At 30.2% G+C, this 20497-nt stretch overlaps 1 protein-coding gene across 1 annotated transcript in view; it reads left to right on the top strand.

Moving 5' to 3' along the window:
- Positions 1-7565: 7565 nt before the first annotated feature.
- Positions 7566-20497, top strand: part of LOC113402552 (D-beta-hydroxybutyrate dehydrogenase, mitochondrial) — a 39344-nt gene continuing 26412 nt past the window's right edge. Inside the window, exons 1-2 of the mRNA XM_026642841.2 lie at positions 7566-7751; positions 18319-18447. Of these exons, the coding sequence (XP_026498626.2) occupies positions 18331-18447 (117 nt within the window). The 5' untranslated portion in view covers positions 7566-7751; positions 18319-18330. The remainder of the gene's footprint in view (positions 7752-18318; positions 18448-20497) is intronic.

The raw sequence follows: 20497 nt of genomic DNA, 5'->3' as shown, positions 1-20497 counted from the left end.
ATAGTCATAGATTATATTCTTGGCTTACAATGAAAAGAATAATATATTCTACTCGAAATGGCCTGAAGGCAATAATTGTATTTCCAAGGTGTTATTATCTATGAATTCTTATTTATGTTACTTTTGTTACATAATTTAGTCACAAAAGTTACATAACTTACTTTTAATTTATTTCTTAATAAAGTTTTCGGGCTCAGGTTTTATACTGCACGAACGGCACGCGTTTGTTGTCAAAGATGGTATTGATATCAACTACATTACAGTGTTAAATTTCATAGAAATTGATACTGTCGAAGTAACTAAACTTAATAGTGGACAGAACTACAGTATATGCCAGATGGAAACTTAAGTGTAAGGTATTTCAAATTGAAGATATACAGGACAACCATATAAACGTATGCAAACTGAAAAATAAATAAAAGTAATACAGATATAAACTTGCTTATTAAAAATATGAAATAGTAATATTATTATTATTTTAATTTCGGTGAAAACATTTTATAAATTAAGCAATATCTTATTAATAGGATGTTTTTTTTAAATTATCACATAGTAATTGAATTGATCTTAGATAGCCCGTTTATTGAAAATAGTAAGCTGTAATAAACACTCATGTGTAATACAAATTTATTTAATACATGTATTTGACACGAATGAAAACGTAATTATATACATATGTATATAATTTGCATCATATTATATATAATTTTCTCTTCGTTTTAAAATCATTAAAACACAAAAAATAATAGTAATAAATAAACAGATTACCTTCTTTTTTTTTATCGTCGTTAATATAATAAATGATCTAACACCAAGAGAACCTTCAGCTTAGTTCTGCTACAAAACATGTTTTATCATATTTTTTACAGATTCCGTTACGTAATCCAAACGCGCAAATCGCGACTTAAGCTGTTTACACTTAATAAACAATTGCAGGACGAAATATTAAATTAGACTGAACAGGTTTATGATACTTCTCCGGTCAACGACAATTCAAAACAAATTTATTCAACTATTAATGAGAAAGTTAAATTTAATATTTTACCCCTACCCTTAGTAACTTAATAATTCAATGTTGAAAACGTATGATAAGGATATATACCTGTATAATAACGTGGATGAATTTAGTAAATATAAAACGACTTCATGGCATAGTTAAGAAATAATCAAAGTAAATATTATTAAAAAGTTCCATGCGATAAATGAGGCAGCCATAAAAAATAAATTGAAAAACTCAAATCAAAAGAAAGTTGCAGTGGAAAGCGCAATCCGGTTTATAAGTGGCAAAGTGAACCTAAGAGTGGAACGAACCAGTGAGAAATAGTACAATACTCGCCAGTTTAAATCTAATTTAACCCGTAAATTGGATAATGGACCATCTGTACTACTGTTGTTTTAAAATCACTGGGAAATTTGTACGAAATTTGGAAACAAATTTAGTTTTATCGTTTATTTGAAGTGGACACTCGATGGCTATTTATTTATCAACGTCTTATCTAATATTAACTATTCCTATTACTACTATTTCTATTCCTGCACATACTGATGTAGACACATAACCTTATTAAAAATCTTATGTTGATGACTGAATAATTGAATAAAAATAAAAACATTCTCGTTAAATGAAAAACATTATTTAATATAACTATAACTTAAATGTATTCTTCATTAAATTCCATTTCATATACATCGTGACGCTTATGACGTCAAATGAGATTGCTATTAATAACAATAACAGAATATATTCATCTTCAATAAACGTATATTTTTATTCTATTTAGGCCTTAATTGTGAGAACAATAAAAAAGTCTTTAGAATAATAGTAAAATGGCAGACATGAATCTGAATATATATAAAAATCAATAATTAATTAAATTGATATAATTTTTTTATTAAAAATAAAATAGCGTTGAATTTCTCTGGAATCATGTATTTAACATGAGAAAACGATTCCTCTGGGGACAGATTTCGCTCTATTGCAACTAAATTGTTCCTCAGTGAAGCCGAGGCGTATTTTAACGCTTCGCTAGTTGCATAAAAATATGAAACGCAAACATAAATAAAACATTTTAATGCAGAAGGAACGTTTGGCGCAACAGTTAACGTTCTAGCTTTTTGCAAGTTTAACGAATTCGCTGCCTGGCTCGTCCTGGCTTGCGAACACTTTTGACATTTGCTAAGATTTTATAAATTCTATAAATGTTGACGTGTAGATTTTTTAAATTATAGTTGACTGTCTTATCGCCCCTCATGATAGATATTATATGTGCCATCTTGCCTCTTCTTTTTAAATTTGGTACTCTTTATTCAATCGATTCATCTATAATAACTTTATTTTTGTAATCTCAAAAAAAAAACAACTTATAAACCAATATAGATAAAACTACTGTAAAATACTTTGTGTTTCGAATGATTAGAAATATTTTTGCAGTGGTACTGCTTTCGAACCGTTATGATTTGATACTCGATGAATTAAAAATGCGTCACGAGAAAGAGACAAAATAAAATACAAAAAAACATAATTAATTAATATTACGTACTATTCTAATACGTTCTTATTAGGTAGAATTATACATAATTATTATTTTTATTTACAAATTATGAACTTTATTTTATAAAACTTGAACTGACGGTTCTACGTTACCTAGGTGGCTAATTTTCGTTTCAACGCTTAATGTTATCACTTAAACCAGCAGATAAATTTCTATATATGCTTACACTTGGTAATAATAGGCAATATATAAGAATATCTTGCTATCGGTTCAATGCAATATCTGTAGCGATAATTTAAATCATGTAAAATCTTATATAACTGTCTTTGTCTTTTGTAATAAATCTAATATTATTAAAAATTATATGACATTTAAATACTTAAATTATTATTTGAATTAATATACCAACATTTTTAACAAAAGTAAACGTTAATAGTTTAAGGGTTCCAGACTTTATGTTTTCTTTTCATAACAATGACTATTATTTATGATTAAAACCAACGAAAGATCATAATTGTATTATTTATTTTTATGTTTGACCAGATCGTCTGAGTAGTTTAAGTTATAATAACAGTTTAAGTTATCTTACTAAACATGTTAAGAAACTAAAGAAAATTGCTTTAAATTAACGTTTTGCAAAGAAGTTCCGATCTAATCTGTTTCTTCAAAGTTTGAAAATAAATAGCAACAGTCAACTTAATGGTACCAGAGCCCTTTATCTTGAACGACGTCAAAGTTTTCTTGGAATATAACTTTGATACGGTCTTGTACATTACTCACATGTTTTGCTAAAACTATTTTTTCAGACGGATTTTAGTTGATTGACATTTATCGCTCAATAAAAGAATTATTAAATATATATTATGAATGAAATGAAGAACAAGAAAAATGGATATTGAATCAACTTAATTAAAAATATATATTGGTAATCGAAATCAAAATATACTTCATTCAAGTAGGCTATAGTAGGTCATTTTACAATACTATGTTAAGTGAAGCTATCAATCTTTTATTTAATCGATATTTATTGTTTTATTTTGTATGATAATCTATTCAAATGTATCACTTGTTCGACTTAAATCAAGTCACGTGAAAATGCTTCATGTATTTACTACATGACCTTAATTAAAATTAATTATGAAAAAAATACTGACAACATAAACTGAGTTGTGATATTGTTGCCAGTTAATAGAACACGTGGATCCGTAACAAAGGTCACGAGTTCACTTTTGAGCTAGCATGAATAGGTTATATTTTTAAATAAATTCATAAATATTCAGAAAATATGAATGTAAATACTAAAATAATATTTTCGATATTCGATAATTCACAATAGAGTAACGCGGTGGATTAAACTCTTAATCCAACAACAATATAGCTTTTAGATTCTTTCTAAATATAAACTTCAGTGTAGTTTGTATGGGTTCGTTTTAATTTGTTTGATTATTACAATTATTTAGACAAAATTATGTAATCAAATATGTATATACTAATAATAAAACATGCTTATTAGTAACACGACATTAGATCCTTAATAAAACGACCGTAAGCTGGAATGACCAAGGAGATAAATATTATTTTCGTTTTATTTATACAACGTACACTACCCTAGCTACCCGTCCTGTCTCCGCAGGGATAGAATTAGTATATGTTTATATGTAAGGATAAACATAGAGAGAGATTTTTTTTTTTGCTAGGTACCTTTTCGAGAGTACGAACAACTCACCATGATTTCATCACAATTGGATGAATGGTTTATGAGCGCACAGAGGACAAACACAAAAAAACGAATATTATAAATGTTAATTATATAAATAACTGAATTAAACTTCTTTTATCAAATATATCACGTTAATTGCTATCAATATATATATATATATATATATATATATATATTATATATATATACATATATATATATATATATATATATATATATATATAGTATACATATATACTATATATGTATATATATGCACGTTTATGCTAATTAATGTAATTATAAATCAGCTTATTATTATTAATATATTATGCGTGACATACATTCAATCACACAGCAAAGTTACAAGTGCAATGAAATAGGAGTGAAAATTATTTTGGTGGTTTGGCGCCTGGCAAGTGTTCAATCGGCGACCGGCGTACAGTCGGGGTCTTCGATCGCCACTCGCGACATACTTACCACCCAAAAATACTTTATGCTTGTGAAATGATGCTGGAATTTTATGAACTTGCTTTAATAGTCTATACGAATATCAACGAATGCTAACGTATGCACATTTGCTTAATAACTATCCACTTTAACGTTGTTTTAATGTGTCCAAATGTTTATAATTCTGCAAGTTTTGAGGCCCATAGTGTTATATACATATACGGTGATACCAGAAAATCTCTCATTTTCTGTGTGAATGAGTATGCATGAAATTATGTGTTAATGGAACGTTCGTGCGTCTGTTTGAGTGTTTATATGTGAAAGACTATTATTATTCAGGTAGCTCGATAATCATTTAGTACAAAAATAGGTGGACAAATATGTAGATTATCATCCGACACATGTAGGTTTCTTCTTCTATTTAATTATAAATAAAAATTTAGCAGTGCTTGCCTGGGCTTGAACTTGCACCAGTCACCATTCCGTTTTGTAATCACTGGACCATATAGGCTCAATACAAATTTATATTTGTTTAATAAAACACCTGATAAATAAATAGATTTATATATATTTGTTTAATGAACACCTGAGAAATAAATAGATTTTTATACGCTTACAGCGATATACCACAACACCTATAGCTTCTATATTTACGCAGTAAGCGATATAAATTCATAGTTTAAGCAATCTAATTCGTATCCAATTTAGTCCATACTTTCCGGGTCAAATATTAATTGATAATTATTGATACATGTATAACTAGTAATTATATACCAACTAGTTTTTACTCGCGGTTGCGCCCGCTTTAGTCTCAGGGACTCAGGTGTTAAGTACTTTCACATTTATAATATTAGTTAAGAAGAATTAATTTTTATTTTTTTTTACAATACAATAAGTATTGTACAATAAGTATTGAAACTTGAATCAAAGAATTGATGACACTTCTAACTCTAGTTTAAAATAAAATAACCCTTATATTAACTAATTATTATAGCAACTATTTTTGATTTGTATTTATATGGGCATCAAATATAAGAGACTCGTACCGATACATTCAGTAATTTTCACGTGAATGACGCAAAAAAATACATTATAAGTATATTATTTATATTCCAAAGTCAGGTGCAGGAACAGAGTTGAATGTTTGACGTCTCTTATATATTTTTAAGGTTAAGGTGCAACTCTTTGTTTGTGACATAAAATTTTCTCTTTTCTGTATGTCTAATAATAACGTTGAGAGTTAAATTATTGGAAAAACCGTAGTAGAATTTAATGAACTAGACGACATACGTCAACTCATACGACATAATATGTGTATGGACAAAAGAGATACATTTTTCTCGTGCCTGTGTGATACAGCAACGTTTCGAATAACATTTATTCGAACGAACCGTTATAGAACGAAAGATTTATCGTAAAATACACTGTATCAGAATATATCGAGACCTCGTGGTCGAAAAACAATTTAAAGCTATCGAAAGCGCACAAGCTTTTATATTCTAGTCAGATATTTTTACATGTTTTAAAAAAAGAATGTTTTTATTTTTATAGATACAATTTTTATTACTCGCAGCGTAAACTGTGGATGATATGAAAGTTTTTAAAAATATATGATAATGTTTATTTTTTCATGTATTTCGGAACAAAATATGTATTTTTAGTATTTTTAAATTTATTAATTTTAATCTCGATTTTATTATTGTAAAACTATATTTGTATATTAAAAATCCGAGACCTAACAATATGTTCACAGTTTATCGAAATTAATATAAACGTTTATATTATTTTCGAATAAGCTATTTGCAAGTTATTCTAATAACGATCAGGATATTTTGATCGTTTTCGGCCATGGTGTCAATGTACAGCTGCATAGGAGATATAGCAGTAGACATATCCAGTTCATATTACTCTATTCTAGTCGTTTGAATGAACGGAAATCTGATAGGACCAGAGAGACATTAATCGGATCGCTGATATCACGGGCTTTCCAAAGCATTGAAGTTTTAACATTGGCAACATATAAAACCAGGACTACAATGATGCTTGACCAAAATAAAACTAATAAATTTAATTGGCCTGATGTCGCATTCAAACCCAAAATCTCTCTATCTAGAGGCGTAAAAGTTAGCCACAAGACTAATGAATTACAAACAACATACAACAAAGATGTAAATAATGCTTGAGACAAGCATGGATTTTTTTTGTAAAGCTTATATCGTAGGAAATCAGTGTTGCAGTCGTTCGCCACCTGTGGGCTGCATGCAGAGCACACATATAAATCGCGGGCTTACCGCAGTGAAGTTATATTTGAATTGCAAATGCAAATTAAGCCTTAACAGAGAACATCGAGCCCGCTTCTGGTCCCAGATCGACTGAATAATCTGTTATGTAGTTGTAACGAATATATTAACGTAACGCAGAAACAAAACATTCCATTTAAATGCTTTAGTTCTCTAATTGTTTGAGCTTCTAGTTTTGTTTACTTACTTAGAAACAATTGGATAATATATTCCATCTTTGATCTTATTCAAGTGTAATAAATAAAGTTTGATGTAGTCAAAATATTCTGCTTTGACGTCTATGGAACTCTCATTGACATGGATATAGTTCAATGTTTTTGTTTGTTATTTAGTGAATCATTGCCAATGTTTTTATTTTTTTATTTTACAGATTATGTTATAGAAACTTAGACAATTGTTTCTGGTTTGATTAGAAGCATTAACGTTTCTACTTAAATAAAAATAAATCATTATCTCTACATTATACAAAGCATTAAAAGTGGTCCTTATAATTTACGTAAGTTTAACGATAGTACGTAAAATAAAAATAAAACAGAGTGACCTTGAATTAATTCCAAGGACAATGCCGTGCCAAAACTTTCGTCTGATGGTAACCCGACAGGTTTAGATTCGGATTTATACAATCCATCCGAAAATGTAGTATGTAATAAATAATATTGTATATGTGTTTAAATTTAACGCGTCGACCGGTGAAGCGGCGGTTCGGGCGATTCAGCAAGTACAGTGGCATCCCGCGGCCGCCTTGCGACGTCGGAGTCGATGAAGATCGGACTAGTGAAAAAGGCACGTCCAATTTTCAACGCGGAAAAAGTACGTTAATTTCGTGATTACAAGTTACAGTTTATAGTCCTAATTGTAAATCATATTCAAAGATATTTTTTAATATATTTGAATTTAACGAAATCGCTAGTGACAGCAGTTAAAATAAATATATATTTAGATGTGACAGTGATTTTGTATTTATTTTGTGAAATAAATTTAAAAGTGCTTATTGCATCAGACGTAGATTTATTCAGCAGGGTACTGGTAACTATTTCTTTAAGTACGGAAACTATGTTGAAATAAATTGGAAATAAGTTACAAGTTTGTATTTCGTTCGTTCAATTCCAAGAGTTCAAAGGACCGTCCTTGTAATCATTAAAGGGAATCCGTAAATTAGTTTGAACAATGTTTCTGGGTACTTTTAGGTTTTCTTAATAAACTTTCAACATTTTTTAATATGGATTATATATCAAGAAAGTTTTCTAAATAATAATAAGATTACCTTTTATAAGTCTGTGTAGTACCATTTAGATAATTTACTTTTTTTTTTCAAGAACTATTCTACGATGACTATTTCTAGTTATTACGTGTCTGAAATATAAGTGTTCCAATATCTCTAATTGGCAATTGAAAAACCTTTAACTTTTTTTTAGCTTCTATAAAAAAACGGTTAATTTTAAAAATATATATGTAAATCTATATTTCCCTACTAGTAATTTAAAGCTAATTTCATCATTTATGATAAAAATCTTAGAGATATTTTAAATCAATATGAAAATATAAATATTTATTTTATGTATTATACATTAGCAGTTGGCACGGACTGCCAAGATATAGTTGTGATTAGATTATGAAATGAATGACGGTTTTATTTTAATGCAGTTGCCAATAGATCAGTGCGTTATGTGAATTTAGAGATGCGTTGATTACATTATACTAATGGACGTCAAAATCTAATTCGAAATATTTTTGCAATATATCTGTGGCAGAATATTTGCGGTATATTTGTTAGCTTAACAAAATAATACAAGGTGAATTGCGCTATAAAATATGACCCCGCGTAAACATACTATGCGTATAAATAATCCGGTCTGCAGCTGTAATAGCAGTGGTTGGCGGTCATTTAAGAGCTTTTATACATTATTGGATTACACGAGCATTTATCGAAATGACGTCTTCTGAAAAACGAAGATATAATCTCGGAAGATATACCCAGATACAATTATTTACGTCATACGTGTTACGTATATACTAAAGCTACACGTTGATTTATGTTTTTCGTTACGCCTCTGTGTTTACATACGCTATACACAATATTATAATGACTGTCTCCATCTTTGTTTGCTTCACCGTTGACAAGGCAAAAAAAAATTTTGGTAAAGGATGTAATATCCCTTGAATTCCCCTACTGGGCCATTTTTCTTGTGGAGGATTTGGCTCTTACCACGCTACTGCACACCGATTGAACAAACACACATGACATTATTTTATACACGTGTAACGATGTTCCACTATGTTTACTTGCACCGAGCACGAGATGAATTATAGACATTTTTTAAATAATTCCATGAGAAATCTAATATTGTTCTGTAAATATGATAAAATGAAAAACATTCTGTATGTGGACTAGCTATTCTAAATGCGAACATGCATTACAACCAATTTAGTTGTTTCCGTGAGATGACTACGTTATCAGAGAAAAATATTAATACTTTGTAAACTTATTTTTGTACTAATAATGTTTTTAATAGTTAAAAAATTCAAACAGTTAATGGCTACAGATTTTATAACCGCAGTATTTATTTTAATTTATACCTGAAAGTAATAGAGTATTAAGTCGTTATTAATTATAGAAGCACTAGCTTATTGATATTCATAAATCTACCACTGGTTCAGAAATAAACACCTCGGACGTGAGAAGAATCGGCGAAAAGAACTCAGTGGGATTATTTTTATCACAAATTTAACAATTATTGGTTTCATTACGATAACACTTTTTTTATTTTGTATTTGAAATAGCCTAAAGGCGATCGTTTCATTCAAGGTGCGCTATCGTCTAAAAATCATTAGTTTTGTAAAGCCCTATAAAAGATATAGGTTTTTTCATTTTTATGCAGTTGAATATTTTTTATCCAACCAGTAGTATTTTTGGCGTTCAACCTTGATAAATGTATATATTTAGTAAACGGGCCACCTGATGCTAAGTTGTCACCACCGCCCATAGACACAGGCACAGTAAGAAATATTAACCATCACAAATGCACCAACAATCCTGGGAGCATAGATATTATGTCCCTTGTGCCTGTAGAGATAATAATACTGAGTTCTGTTCTCGGTGATAAAATAGTAATGAATGGCTACCTAGACGAACTCGCACGTAGCCCTACTACCAAGTAAATAAATAAATCTACAATTTCATTTTCTGTTTATTCTATACACTTTTTAATTTCAGTTTCTCATATTATATAACTGCGTTTACGCAATTTCTTTATTTCCGCACCAGCGACCCGCCCTTTCGTGCAATTTAATAATAAAGAAAATGATATCATATAAGTATTTACCCTATAACACTCAGGAATAATGTAGATTTCTACCAGTTTTTTTTGAGAATTAGGTCATTAGTTCCGATTTATTTTAATTGAATTTTATATTTCATTCAAAATGGCGGAGGTGATTAAAAATCGGTAAAATATTCGATAGCCATGAGAAGCGTCTGTTAAGCACACTCAAAGCGTTCGAAGATGAGGCGTGCAAAACATGAATCGAGATTAAATTGGATTAATTTTTATTTAAATATGTCGTACACCGTTATCGTCATTTTTGGCGTTCCAGTTATTTATTTATATTTGGACCTCACATTAAGTTTTTATATAAAATAAAATGATACATGGACGGATGTCCTGTCTTTACACATGCAGAATAAGGTTCAATATAAAACGTGTATACTAATAAATATACGATGAAAAATCTTGTTACTTTTTTGATCTTCTCTGGTATTATTCAAACTTCACATCAAAGATTCGTCTTCTTGTTTTTAAACGCATAAAATAATAACGCACAATGATTCGTTTTCATTTATTAAGAACAAGCAGTTACATATAAATAGATTAATTATACCTACATGCAAAATACGGGAATAAACATAAATCACGAGGAGTACAAGGGCAAGTGGTTAAAAAGGCTGTTATTAGTCAAAGAAAAACTCTTCCAGGCAATTTTTTTCAGGCACTTATCCAAGATTATATCACTCATATTATATATATAACATACATATATTTTGATCCTTTTGGTTTTAGGTATTATTTGGAATTCAAATAAGGTTTTGTTTACATAAAACAATAAACAATTACACTCGACAATTGAATTTTAACTGTATTTAAATTGTTTTTTTTTTACAATTTGCAACAAGCAATTGAAATTAATTGTTTTTTTTCTTAAGTAACAAACGTTTTCTTTTTTAATACGTATATTATCCTTTTTTCTTTATTGAACTTCTTGTTTTGAAAACAGGACATTGTTCGGATTTGAAGTCAAACAAGACACGTTCTATAGAAACAATCTTTCCATAGAACGTGTCGACGACTACAACAAAAATAAATACAAAAAGCCCTTTCTACTGGAATACATTCAACTGAAACATAACAAAGAAGAAAGAACAATTATGAAAAACATAATTAAAACAATTGACAAAAGCTGCAAAACCAGAACTTTAATTTGTTTTTTTTTTTAACAAAGTTCTTTTTTCAAACTTTTATTTCGAGGAAAATTCAAAGCGCGTTTAAGAGCTTATTTTATACTAAAAACATAACAAAATAATATACTGTTTTAATTAAATTAAAGATTTGGCATAATAGACTCACCCCTTTAATTGTGTCAATTTTCTCAATGTAGCAGCATCATAATAAGGCCCACCACTTTAAATTCAATAACTTAATTGAAATCAAAAATGATTAAAATAACAGCTAATATTTAGGTAAGTTAAATCATCTGCTCAATTTAACTTGCTATAATATAGAAACCATAATAAATATAAGGAGCGGCATATTTTCTTTAATTTTTGATAACGTTGATATGGTAGGTATGAATCCTAGTATTGTATGTTCTACCCCCAAACCGCAATACTTAGTATTGTGTTCTGGTTTGATAAGTGGGTGAGCCAGTGTAACTACAGGCATGATCCCTCATAACATAACATCTTAATTCCCAGCGTTGGTAGACTGGGAGTGTTCTGCAAATGTTCTCCGCAATTTCAGATCTCTCCCTGATGAATGGTGACTGTAGGTAAATGTAGTTGTTAACGAGTAAGCTTACATATTCTGGGGTAGAATTGGACTGAGTTTAGAAGGCTTCAATCTGAGATTTGGTTTACAAAAATTCGATTTCAGACACAAACTTGTTCTCAACGACGTAGATCTGATCAACATAAGCCCAACCGATGTATAAGATGTATATATAATGTGCTGTGTTGTCATTTATATCGTGTAGCAGTGAATGTTGTCGATTTGGAACATGTCATTGCCTCTGTTCATACTCCAAAAACAGGGTAAGTGATAATACTCAGCCTCATGGAACACTAAGTTTAACGAACTTTAAGTAAGACTATGACTGTGAACTATCGACAACGATCTTAATGATTTGATAGATCGGAACTGCTAAAAAGCTGATGATCTAATTGTATGATTTCCTGGAAAACCTTTAAGAAAGAAGTTTTAAAGAAGCTCTTTGCGCCATACCAAATCAAAGGCCTTCGCTATGTCAAAACTGAGTGTTAATAAGTGTAATTATGTCCAAGGGTGGATGTTCCCTTGGACATAATTGCTTCCGCCTGTCTATGATTAGAAGATCACCCGCTGAGCGATACTGACGGAAACTGTCTTGTCGCAAATGAGCTGGTACTCCTGCAGGTACCACAGGAGCTAGCAAATAATAATGGACTCCATTATCTTGAAGAACAAGAGAGTGATAGCTATAGGTCTTTAATAAGAAAAGTCAGAGCGGGAATTAAAAAAAATATCTAAAACAACCTTAGTGAGAGACCAGAAATCAAGTGTTCCTCATGGAAAAGCGTCCAAAAAAACACAGATTTATCTTTTTCTGTCATCGTTGATTTGATATTCGAAAGAACAAGACAGGGTTGTTTAACTAAACAGACATTAAACAACATTTATAGATAAAGGTTTAGTAAATGTTTGTTTATTAGATTTATCTTTTTCTGTCATCGTTGATTTGATATTCGAAAGAACAAGACAGGGTTGTTTAACTAAACAGACATTAAACAACATTTATAGATAAAGGTTTAGTAAATGTTTGTTTATTAGAAAAGATAGCATCTGCGCTAATATACAGACAAAATAATGTTCAATTTAAATGTGCATATCAAGATATATGTATGTAAAAGCATTAATCAAAGAGTCTGACTTAATGTGGGCGTTCAATAGATATTAATTCCAAAGAAAACATCCGTCTTGTTTGACTTTTCTTGCGAGAAAGACAACGCCCACGGGATATCTATCAAAAATTATATTAATCTGGCGAGGGAATGTTTTAGGTCGCTTGGGCGTTGACTGTGTAAAAATAAACCTGTATCCGCTGTAGTGAGCAGTCAAAAACGATCCGCGACATTTACATCGGGTGCACTTTCTATTTATGAAGCCACAGGCGGCCACTTCGTCAATCTAACTCGCTCCAGTTACGCACACTGTGACTACGCAGAGTCAGTAACATAAACAAATTAATATATTATTAAATAAATATCAACTTATTAGATACCTATTGTAATAACTAGCAGTTCAGTAACTCTTACTTTTTATTTATTCAGATTCACCAGGGGTAATTATACCAAGTAAACAATAATACATTTTTATTACGTAGAAATAGATGAATTACCTATTAAGGTGAGGACCTCATGCAATACGAAAGGAAAACTTACTTATAATTAAGGTTACTAATTATTTTACTGAAATTACTTAATTAGATAATAAAAAATAAAAAACAGTATGTAAGTAAAGATAAAAAAAGAAATTAACGGAATTAAAGGGTAAATGTTTGGATTATATTATCTTGCGGAAATTAATTGAAGAGAACATTTACAAATAGACGAGATACTGAGTGATGTCCTAGAGCAGTTTTGCGAAAAGCTCTTACTAGTTAGTTTACTAATTTTCGTGGAACACTAACAGTAATTATTATTCTGAGATTAAATGTAAAAATAATTGAATACGAGTACATTTGAATTTTAATTTCGCAGCTGCATTGGGCGAATTATCTCTATGACAAAAATAATTATTAAATATTTACATACAGGCAGAAATGCAATTAACTTATGACTAATATTAAAAACACGAAATCATACATTAATAAACTATATTTGTTATAAGCTTAATAATATTTTTTTAAGATAAAAAGTTATATTTCATCTCTTAAATAGGATAATTGTCACATGTGTCACAGTAAAGATAGCTTGGTCTCAGTATTGAAACTAAAAATATGTATCAATTACCTCACGTGTTAATCAATTTTAGTGACGTAGGACGCAAAATAATTTCGTATTCAAAAAAATCGTCTCTATTTCAGACACCCTAGATAATCACAAATCTAATTCTAATGCTGTTTTGTTATGTAATATAATAATATACCTTAAAGGTTAATTAAATTGTAAAAAACACGTTTCACTATTCAGTGAAGATTACCAACAACCATCTGCGGCAAATATTTTTTTTTGTAATCCAAATAACATATATGCAAAAATTTAAATCGATATGACAATTAAACGTAGATTAAAATCAATTTCCTAGATTACATACTGACTTTGTTGTATACTACTGAACATAAGATAATAAATCATGTTAAACTGTTATATCGACTTTACTGGAAATTTAATTAAGCGTTTATTATGCGCCGGATTTATCCTCGAGATATAAGATACGATATGAACACCCACGTGAATTCCTAACACCCGTACATAATATATACATACATATGTCTTATATATAAGATATTTAAAAATTTGAGTATCCAATTACGGTGTCATTATATTTATTTCATGGTACATTACCGATTAATCAAAGTTGATTTTGCAATTAAGATACATTTAAAGATATTTTTATCAATCACGGGCCAAGTGCCCCATCGTACCGAGCGGAAACGAAGACCCAGCGGGAATACATCGTACCCGCACGCCCAACGCAATTATCTTTACGCGTTTCTTTAAACATCCTTTTATGTATAATATCAGGTCTTTAGATTGAATTTTTAAAGTTCAAATGTCGACTGTTATAAAATATTACATATATATCGACTTAAATGGACGTATTTTGTTAAAAACTTATGTTTATTTGGTATGATTTATATAATTTTTTAAATTTTTCCAGCATTTAATATCGAATATGTTTTGCGTATATATATATATATAAAGTACGAAGTTTAAATTGATAAGTAGACTTTTTTATATCTATGGGCGGTTTTTAACAGATTCCACATCTTGAACATTGAATTTGAGATGTGGAGAATTTGTATCGTGATATGAAATAAATATCAGATATGATTGTATATAGATATAAAAAAAGTCTACTAAGCAATTTAAACTTCTGGTGCGAAAATAATTTCTAAAGAACTATACTGCAAGAACATTCTCGAAACTCATCGCAAAACGTAACGTTAGTCAAAAATATTTCAAGAATATATGAATTAAAATAGCGTATGACCGTAAGTCGGTTTTAAACCTTTCACAAGTGATAAGAAGTGAGTTATTACAGGATAGCACTGTTAACACGTGTACAAATTATAGGCGAATTTGTATGTATTTTATTATGATTATATATTTATTTAACATTATCATCATTATAACTATTATGTTTTTTATTGAGGGAGGTTAGCCTTCATGAGTTACTGCTTAGCTTAAAGGTTGGTAGATAATGCCTAAGGCATTCAGTCCGCCTTTTGTTCCGACCGTGTTGTTCAATAATATATTTTATATAAAATTATGATTTCTTTATTTATATTATTTGTATTACTAACAAGCTTCTCTAATAAGGTAATTTTTTATAGCCTAGTTCGGTAGAACGGTCTATGGGCTACCTGGAGTAAGTGGTCACCATCGCCCACAGACATTCGTGCTGTAAGCTATATTAAATATTATTTACATCGCGAATTCACCACCAACCTTCAAAACTAAGATGTTATGTCCAATGTATATGTAGTAACAATGGCTCACTTATCCTTCAAACTTGAATACAAAGTATTGCTGTTGATCGGTAGAATAGTTGGTTGTACCTACCTCTTGCACAAAGTTCTACCACCAAGAAAACAAATGAAGTATAGTTTAGTGCAAACCCCATAGTAGCCAACCACTCACTAATTTGAGGGACAGATGAGCCAGTTTAGTGACAGGCATTGACGTTGTAAATAGTTGTTGACATTTCAAGCAGTGCCAATGTCTACTATCAACCATAAAGTGGCCTAATTGCTTGCTTAATTTAAACGAAAAATACAGTTCCTGATGCAAAGATTAATAGTAACATAAGAAAAAAAAAACATCACTAGTTAAGCCCTTTTTCGAAAGACACAGTACAAATTGATTCTTATGTGATATTAATTTACATCTGTTTGAGTCTGATGCCCATGATTTGCATTCGAACACTTGTATTACAAAAGCGGTTCGCTATAAATCTAATAAAGATCTAATAATAAACTTTATTACCACATTCTCCAATACACTGACCTTTATCTGATATCAACGTGCCAAGTCTTTATTAGTAGTATTTTATTTATAAATTGTGTTCATTAAAATCGCGTATTTTTCTTCGGAACAGGAACGTCAATCAGGATAGTTCAATAGCTTTCTGCCACTCTATCATTCAACACGACTGACAAACATTTTATTTTACATGATAGATAAAAAAACTTTGTGAAAATAAAAACTAGATATTTCAGTCAAAATCCTCGGTATTCATTTGTTCACAGTAGTATCGTTTGTTTATTTTTCTTATTTTTATTAGCTTTCGAATGATGATAGTTTTATTTATATTGTTATAAATACTCTCATCGGTGTCCATGTATTAGTGTCATTAATATAATCTTTTAAATATATAAGTATAAAATTTATTTAAATAATGAGTTTTAAACTCGAAATCGTTAAAGCTAAAATAACAGAACAATTACATTTGATTTTTTGTTTAATGTTCGCATTCGAAAATGATCAATTTTTTAAAACTTAATACCTACATAATACATAATCAGCCTGTAAATTTCCCACTGCTGGGCTAAGGCCTCCTCTCCCGTTGAGGAGAAGGTATGGAGCATATTCCACCACGCTGCTCCAATGCGGGTTGGTGGAATACACATGTGGCAGAATTTCGTTGAAATTAGACACATGCAGGTTTCCTCACGATGTTTTCCTTCACCGCCGAGCACGAGATGAATTATAAACACAAATTAAGCACATGAAAATTCAGTGGTGCCTGCCTGGGTTTGAACCCGAAATCATCGGTTAAGATGCACGCGTTCTAACCACTGGGCCATCTCGGCCTCAACTTAATACCTAGTTTTAATAAATTGCGAACGAAAAAATGGGAACTAAAGACATTTGGAGATTGTTCCGTTAAAGCGTTAAATTCTCGAAACAGATTATTTATTAGTTTTTTTGCACTCCTAGTAGTTTGCAGTCCTATTAGTTTACACTTCTAGTACTGGGAATGTACGATAAACGGTTGTAGCTGCGCCAAAAGTATCCGCGGTCGACGGAAAAGAGAGTGGATCTCAGTTAGTCCAGCACACACTTTTGCCCAATTACATAATATATCTCGTGCGTGGTAGATTCATTAAGAATTGGGCAAAAGCCGAAATCGGTCAGTAAGACATCATTTTAATACGTGTATATTTTAACATATTTAAACGTAAAAAGTCTTATGCACATAATATTTCTTATGTGTGTTTTATGCACATCAAAAAATTATTTCTAAATAGAATAGAATTAGACTCGACAGCAATGTAGAATATTTAAAACGCAAATATGTTAGTGGACTTCGATCGAATCGAATATACATTGCGATAAACATTAAAATCAACTACTTAAATATTAATAAAATATAATAGTAAATAGTCAGGATAACTATCTATTTTGCTTCAGAATTGGTATATTACAGACCCAACCAGTGGCACTTTAACACGTTGTCCAAGTAAGATTATTATGCAACAAATCTATTTATGTTAAGCTGATTTCTAATTAGAAATAAATTATATTTACAATTTTTTTTAATTCTTCATATAAATTATAAGCAGAACACAAAAGGTCAATAAGATCGATAAGACGAATTACAGACTGTGTTTTGGCGAATCAAAATGAATCAAAATTGGCGCCAAATTTGATTGATTTAAAATTGTTACCATTATGAAAATTAGGAGTATATAAATGCAGATATAAATTTGTGTATTTGTATTGGAGTCTGTCACTACATATATACACTTATTTAATCAAATATGAATTTAAATACTATAAAAAGTCAAACAGCCTTACCAAAGTGCACACATCTAGAATACAATTCTGTAGAAGGTTTCTCTTAAGCCCCATTTTTATACTAAAGTGAAGAGCAATTATAATAGTTTCCTGTTTTTGCAGAATTGAAAAATAATGGCCGCGGGCGACGTCACTCGCCGCGCCTCTATCACCGCGCCCTCCATGCACCGACGGCCATCGGCGCGAAGAGGTTCGCTTATCAAGAACTCCCAATCTCCCGCAGCGTCACAAGTACTTATTTTTATTCTTCCTTATACGCTTTAAGGTAATATAAGTAACAAATATATCAATCGTTTATTATTTATGTAAAATCAATTTTTATAAAATTTTGTAGCTCAGCTTTTGAACACCAGCTGTATGATATGCATGTTAGGTAACATTGGTGTAGTCATCAGACAGCCTTTCTAGACTTGAGCTCATACAAGCATATTTGAATGGCGATAAAATTGAGGACTCATGCAATACACATCAAAAATATTAATAAACCGACATCCATTTTCTGATGTCTTGCAAAAATAAGTCTACAAAACAAATTGCTGGTGAAGATGGCTCTTCTGTTTCTCTTTCATTGTATTTCCAATTCCACCGCAAAATAGTTTCGGATAGGTATCCCAAAGATTTGAAAAATATTTTATACAAGATACATATTTTATTATTCACACAAATTTCAATAATTATTCATATTGTTTGAGTTATAAACGACTCGATTGCAAAAATGAACTAGTAGCTGATAATTGTGATAAGGGCGACAAAAATGTATTTAATGGCCTTGGAAAAAGTGTCTGCCGTTGCTACGTACACACGCTTGAGAATATTATTTTGGCCTCGTATATCTTACAAAAAAATTATTAATATGGATCTTGATTTTTTTTTATGCGTAATAGTGTACTCTTCGTTAGCATTAAAAAACACAGCGTGTGTATTGCTGGTCTGCTCTTCTTCTGTGGAGTTTGCTGGATACTGATGGCAGATTTTCATTCGACACATACCACTTCAATCATTACAATGATTTCTTTTACCGCTGAGCAAGAGATGAAATTCAAACGCATAAAAACCCGGTGTTCGAAGTTGAACTGAGCTACTAGGCTCAAAGTTTTGTTATTCTTCGATTAAATTTAGCCTTATGTCTTTAAAAATGTATGCAAAGCTCTATCACTGGAATAATTTTATTTAAAATATCTTTATAATGTTAGAAAATTAAAATCGATTTTCAGTATATAGCTGACATTTAAAATAGATCATTGTATATTAAAATGAATAAATAAATGTTAATATATGAAACTTCCGAGAATGAACAAAAAAAAGAGCCAAGTGTGATATTTTCAGATAATTCGAGTTTTCAAAGAAAGTTATTATGAATAGAAAAAGTACAATTTAATGCTAAAGATGCTTACAATAGCAAAACGCGCTATGCAACAGGGAAGATGATCTAAAGTGCCATTTCTTGTTTCCTTCGCCGCTTCATCAGCATTCTTTATCTATTTATGCAAACTCTGACGTAACACGTTGAGCGAACAGCTAACTAACTCATCGTATATTTTCACTCGATACTAAGAATACTTACTTTTCGCTAGTATATTTATGGAACTTTAAAACATCTGGTTATATTTATTTTGTTTCCTACAGAAATGGCTTGGGCCGTTTAGTTTACGAGCAAATATTGATTGGCCGTTAAAGCGTATACGATTGATCTTACTTCAATATTATATTTTTTGCATTGATTTCGTAGTTCGTATTATTAATATATTAATATTAGTATTTGACTCTGATCAACAGTCTTTTGTAGTTAGTTGTAAAAAATTTCAATTGTTTTTCAATTGTGGTTATCGGTTCATAAAAACCTGTCATTCAAAACGTTCACCAAATACTGTTTGTTATTGACCTTAAAGGCGAGATTTTATTTGTTCGGAACTCGTTCAATCTATTGATGAAATGTAACAAAAGAATCTTTTATTTTTTATACAAACGCATGTTCTTATTCGTGTTTATTTTTAGGTTTTGGTTTTTTATAAACTTGATTGTTATAAATAAATCTATTTTTTTATTTTAATTCAGCTAACCTGCATTACAATACGCCTTGACCCTACTTTTCAAAAGGCCCAGCTGTAGGTATATTACTGTCTGTTTCTTTACTTTGAATGAAGCCATATTGAAGTGTTACGTTCTATATTTAATGTCAAATCAAAACGCTACTGGATGGAAAAAAGTTTTCTGTCGCTGACGTCTATTGAATTGTAGGTGATAAATTATTTATAACATATTTGATTTTATATATAGAAGA

The sequence above is a fragment of the Vanessa tameamea genome, chromosome 11 (assembly GCF_037043105.1).
Source record: "Vanessa tameamea isolate UH-Manoa-2023 chromosome 11, ilVanTame1 primary haplotype, whole genome shotgun sequence".
Taxonomy (NCBI): domain Eukaryota; kingdom Metazoa; phylum Arthropoda; class Insecta; order Lepidoptera; family Nymphalidae; genus Vanessa; species Vanessa tameamea.
The sequence above is the reverse complement of the archived record's forward strand: the minus strand, read 5'-3'. Positions and strand labels throughout refer to the sequence as shown.